The 6000-nt window shown below is 44.6% G+C and overlaps 1 protein-coding gene across 1 annotated transcript; it reads right to left on the reverse strand.

Annotated features, from left to right (window-relative positions):
- Positions 1 to 2462: 2462 nt before the first annotated feature.
- N7496_010635 (uncharacterized protein) lies at positions 2463 to 5358 on the reverse strand (the record flags this gene model as incomplete). Its single annotated transcript, XM_056703548.1, has 3 exons — positions 2463 to 3962; positions 4030 to 4749; positions 4810 to 5358. 3 exons carry the CDS (start codon positions 5356 to 5358, stop codon positions 2463 to 2465), a joined length of 2769 nt encoding a protein of 922 aa, XP_056552548.1.
- Positions 5359 to 6000: the final 642 nt, after the last annotated feature.

A 6000-nucleotide genomic window follows, 5' to 3' on the forward strand; every position in this document is an offset into this window, starting at 1 on the left:
CTTAATTCTTCTTCTTGAGGAAGTACATAAGGCTATATATACAGCATGAAGTCTAAGTTGATTAGAAATCAACTTGGTTCTTCCTATACATAGAGCAGGAATTATTTCCGATGTTGCGGCTTCATTCCTAAGCAGCAAGTGCTAGGTATCACAATATTCCCCCTTAGGATCGCCTTACTAGCGAGGCGATACTAAATATATGTATATCGGTTAGGCCTCGGTAAAACCACTCAAAACCTCGAAGAGGAGAAATAGTGGAAAGAGCGCTATCCCTGTTACACATCTTCCTTTATGTGTTCTTTAGTGCAGATTCCCAAAAGCTTACAGAACTTAATAAATAGAGAAGGCCCTAAAGGCTTGGTGAGTCTATTAGCTGCTTATTCCTCGGTTAGAATATATTCGAGACTAATCTCTCCTGAATTCAGAATAGCTCGCTAGTAATGGAACTTCACGTTGAAATACTTCGTCCGTTTGTGAAACTCAGGATTACGGGAGAGAGTAATGGCGGATTGGTTGTTAGCTATGATGTTAGTCACCGGCGATCGAAATAGGTCGGTCTCTGCTAGGAACGTGCGGAGCTATTATAGGTAAAGGATAGTATTATATTAGCTAATATACTCGGCGTGAGTCGTGGACGTCGCTACTTCCCCCTATCTTTTAGACGACCAGGAAACTGGTGCTCCCGTAAGTTTGAATATATAGCCGGACGTGGAGTATACACCATTAGTGACGACCGAGCCACTAAAGTCGGTATCGGTGTATCCGATTAACTGCCCGCTACGGTATATGATGCGATAGAATTGAGTGGCCTTGATATAGCGTAGCAGTCTCTGCAGTGCGGCTTGATGATACGACTGCGGTCGGGATATGAAACGACTCAACGTCCTAAGCGTAAACGCGATGTTAGGGCGCGTACCGACTATAAGATATATTAGTGACCCGATTACGGTCCCGAACCGAGCCTTCGTATCTTTATCTAGATCGCTCCCGTCGGGAACGTTATTTAGGAGAACTTTCGGAGCTATCGGTGTAGACTTCGGTTGATAGGTCTCTATGCAAAAGTCAGAGAGGACCTTTTGGATATATTGATGTTAGTGAATCGAAATCGATCCGTCCGCGTGGAAGTCAAACTGAATTCCTAGGAATAAACGCGGCTTTCCTAGATCGTTTAGTTTGAACTCCGATTCTAAGGCCCTTCGAAGCTACTGGATCTCGGCGTCGTCCGCGGCTACGACCAGAAAGTCGTTAACGTACACGCAAACGATATAGTTAGGCTTATAGAAGACATAATTATCGGATTAGGCTATAGTAAATCCGTGAGCTACTAGGACACGGTAGACGTATTGGTACTAAATCCGTGGTGCCTGCTTCAGTCCGTACAAGGAGCGTCGAAGGCGGCAAACGTATCCGTCTTCCTCAAAGCCCTCGGGCAGCTCTATATAGATTAACGAGTCGATATCACCGTGGAGGAAGGCAGTGACGGCATCGAATTAGTGGAGTTTCTATCTACGTAGCACGGCACTCGCAACGATACTACGGACCGAATCTATTCGGGACACGGCCGCGAACGTTTCGTGATAGTCGATGCTATATTTCTGTCGGTAGCCTTTGATCACTAATCGCGCTTTCCGGATTCTATTAGTCTTCGTCTTGAATACCCACTTACAGCCAATAATCCGATCCCCGGGGGGAACTTTATTTCGTGGAACTTTCTCCTATATACTATACTCGAGAAGAGAAGCGTATTCTTTCTAGATCGTAGCCCACTATTCTAGCTGATTAGGTCCTGACATAGCTTCGTGGAAGGTCAGAGGATCCACGTCTTTTGCGACAGTTACATTCGATGTCCCTGTTGTATACACCTTACCTAGAGACTCTAAGAGACGCCTAGAAGGTCTTCGTCTTCGGCTATACAAAGAATAACCAAGGTCCTGTGTGGCCTCTGTTTCGTGCTGGATTAGATTGACTGGTGAGGGAACATTAACCGGTTCAGAATCAGACGGCACGTTATTAACTCGCTTATAAGGAGTAGCGTTCTCTAGTTTATTAGGAGATAGCGGCGGCGTAGGTGGCCTACTAGATAGAGGTAGTATTGGTTTAGGAAAGATAGGTAATAGAGGAGCGTTATCCGGGAGGTCGTTACCTGTTTCCCCCTCGATAAGTGGCACTATTAGACATTGACATCTCCCACGGGACTCCCACCGTGGGACCTGGGACTTCCCGCCATGGACGGGAGTTGGGACTAAGCTTTAGTCCCATGGGCGGGACTAGAAGGGCCGTGGGACTCCTATGGGAGTATGGGACTTCCCACGGGACTGTAAACAGTGCAAACAGTTAAAATCCTGCCACTTGCATAAATTGTGCGCTTTTCCTAGTATTTTTAAGTATTGCACTTACTATATTACTCTAGATAGCTCTATAGATCCTCGATAGAGATTCAATAAAAGATAGGAAATGTAAGTTTATTCGTATGTTACGTCGTAGTCATCTAAATTTCTTGGACGTTTCCTTGTCCTTCCAGACGTCCGCATTTGACTGTAGCCCTCCTTATCCTGTGGCAAAGGGGGTAGTTGAGGTTCAGTCTTATCTTCTTCCCCATAGGAATCCACACTCTTTCGTCTCCTTCCCAGAGCTCGCTGGCTACGTTGGGATGTAGCGGATGGTATATAGGCGTCGAAAGGAACGGAGTTTACCTTATATATCTTATCTTCACTCTCATCTTCACCTTCAGCTTCATCTTCATCTTCGTCTTCATCTTCGTCTTCATCCTCATCCTCTTCATTGTCACTGATTGGAACCGGGGTAAACTGGCCTAGTTTTGCCTCTCTTCGTAGCGCTGCTTGCTGTCTCTCTTCGGCGGTAGGCTCTTCCTCCTTATCGGATTCACCTGTAAGATCTGTTGTATCAAGATCAAATTCGGAGATACAGCGATACATCATAAGGTCTTGTAAAGCGGTCTCGCTAAGACGACCCCGTCGATAGTGGCACACGTCGCGAGCAGAGTTAAAAAGACGCTCCACACCAGCCCCGCTAGCAGGGATAGTAAATACATCGCGTGCCATGCTTGCGAGTGTAGGATATTGATGCTCATGCTCCCGCCAGAAGTCATAGGGATTCTTGTTCAATGTGCCTATTAAAGAAACGTTAGAATGAAAAATCAGCGGATATTCGAATGGAAGAAATATACCACTATTAAGATAATGTGTAAGCTCATCGTCAAATACAGGGCCAGTCCGTTTCTCTTGGGACTGAGAGGGCTCGGAAGGGTTATCATCATCCAAGAGCAGTTCAATATCATCCTTCTGCTGGGTAGAGGGTCGGCTGAACTGTGACTGCTCTGTCTCCTTTTGGCGCTGTTGGTAGGGCTCGAGGTATTTTTCCATGTAGCCTCGGTAGGTCTTACGCCATTGGTAGTTGTTATCGGACCATTCACGCTTCGAGAAGAATTGCAGCTTGTACCGCGGCGCAAGGATAGTGCCAATTGCATAGAGATTACCATGAGCGTCAGTCTGGCTATAATAGTCAGAGAGCTTTTGACGGCCTGCTTCGAGCGCCCCACGCATAGTTGCCTTCCAAGGAACCCGTTTCCGCTTCAGTTGGCTGATGGAAAAGTCAAAATGGTCAAACAGCTTGTTGTAGATTCTAAAGATCTGATGGATTGTAACATCTTTGATCTTAGAGATAGCCGTGGTCCACTGATGAAAGGGTTGAGTGATACAAAGAAGGTAGTCAACTTGCCGCCACTCTTCCGTGTTTAGTTTAAACTGAGGATAGTTATGCTCACTGCAGTACTCATCATACGCCTTTGAGAGCCGCTTAGCGCGCTGAAGCATAAGGAATGTTGAATTCCACCGCGTTTTGACATCCTGGATAGGGAGAAGCTTTGGTTCTTTACTTTGAAGGTTCAAAAACGCTTCTCGGCGCTGAGAACTAGCGTTGACACCTATAGCTAGGCCACGGACCTAATATTAATAAGTAGATAGATCTCTATAAGATAAGATCAACTGATAGATATAAGGTAAGACTTACTTTTGCAAGAGTATAGATAATACCTCGCTTTCGAAGGTGTTTCAGGGACGTATCCTGTTCAGCTGACCACTGCCGATCTATGCCATCGTTCTTTGGGTTGAGCTTCATCATCGTGAGGAGATCCTTTAGGCTGAGTTGGATAACATGCGCTAAGCAAGGAATTCGGACAATTGGTATATGGTTTGGAAGATCTAGGGCTTGCATTGACGTCTGTATGCTACCAACTAGAGTGTCGTTATTCGATGCGTTATCAGTCGTAACAGCAAGCACCCGATCTATAATCTGATGCTCTTGTAGACAGTCGAATAGAACCTGGCTTAGATTAACACCGGAGTGCTTTCCATGTAAGGGTTCAAAGCCAAGAAGGATCTCCCGGTACTTCCAGTTTTGGTCGAGGAAGTAACCAGTAATTGCCATAAAGGCCTGTTGAAAGGGAGATGTCCAACAATCAAGAGCAATTGAAAGCTTCGCATTTGGTGGGAGGTCTGATAGGATACGATGCTGATCTTCTTGCACGATCTTTCGAAGACGACGTCGAGCAGTTCGAGGGGTAAGGAGTGTAGGGTTTGACGTGGCTAGCCGAGCCATTGATATAAGGTCTGCAAGGCCTTCATGCGCAAGGATTTGAAAAGGAAGGTTTGATTTAGTGATAAATCTGACCTGACATCGTTTCCATTGCTCCTCACTGAAAGATGGCTTCGAACGTGATGTGTTTTCGGCCTAGATTAGAAGAGTAGATTATTAGTTTACTGGAGTTAACTAGTGGAATGTTTGTATTACCATATATTCGATTGATTGGTGTAGTGTCTTCTGCCTTGCTGTATTATTTGCAGCTTGAATGCATGTTCCAGCCATGAAGTGGCGATTCATAGAATTAGTCCCGTTCGCAGTTCGCCCTGGGTGTGGAATGGTTTTTCCACATCTTCGGCACATAACCATTGCCTCGCCGGTGATATAGTTGGCCACTTGGTCAAAATGCTGCCAGATCTCAGCGGAGTGCTTTGTATCCCATCGCATCTTCTTTTGACGTGATCCTGTCGTTGTCGCAGCCTCAGTCTGTAACCACCAGATCACAAAGTCGTTTTTATTCATTTCGGTATATTTTACCCAGGACTTCTTCCGATCAGAACCAAACCGCTCAAGGGTAGAAGGAAGAGCAAGAGGAGGTATAAACTCAGAGGATAGCGTAGGATATTGAGTTCGTTGATAAGATGAGCTCCCTGCTATGAAAGAGCTATCATCTAATTCGATATCGGTAAGGGGGTCTATAGGATCACTCTGATAGAGAGAGGAAGGCCCAGCGTCAGAAAATTGGCTGAATTGAGACATAGTTGAAGAAGAGTAGAGTGTGTAGCTAGGGGAATCGAAAGAGAAAGGACTTACCTTATGGCGAATTGGTAGTTGCGACCGGAGGAATTCAATAATAACCAGGGTGAATTCAGCTGAAAGATGCAGTTGATCTATCATGGTTGATAAGGAGACCCATAGTAGGCACTCTTCCGATTGGTTAATCCCGTGGGAAACTCCCATACTTCCATGGGAAATCCCATGGGACCTTGTAGTCCCATCGATTTTCGGTCAGACCACGCCCCCCGACTTTCAAATTAGATAAAAAATATTTCACCTATATTTCAAACTGCTATTTCTGCACCCTCTTATATTACATACCTACTAGTTTTGAATATAAGATGGAGATTAGATAGCGTATACAACTATAAACACTTCTAATTAGCTAGCTTTTTTTAAATAGAGCAGCATTCGTATTAAACAAAGAGATCTCGTTAGGGATGGTGCTGCGGTACTTGCATAGAATATATATTTCCTACTCCATATACTTCATCTACCGCTATATCTTCTAAAATAACCATCCAGTGATTGAATTATTTTAAAAAAGATAGGAATCTTTAATTTCTAATACCTAATTAGCTATATACAATTAGATTTCATAAAATTTCCTAGGAATATAGCTGA

Source organism: Penicillium cataractarum (genome assembly GCF_028827025.1).
Source record: "Penicillium cataractarum strain IBT 29864 chromosome Unknown utg000008l, whole genome shotgun sequence".
Lineage (NCBI taxonomy): Eukaryota > Fungi > Ascomycota > Eurotiomycetes > Eurotiales > Aspergillaceae > Penicillium > Penicillium cataractarum.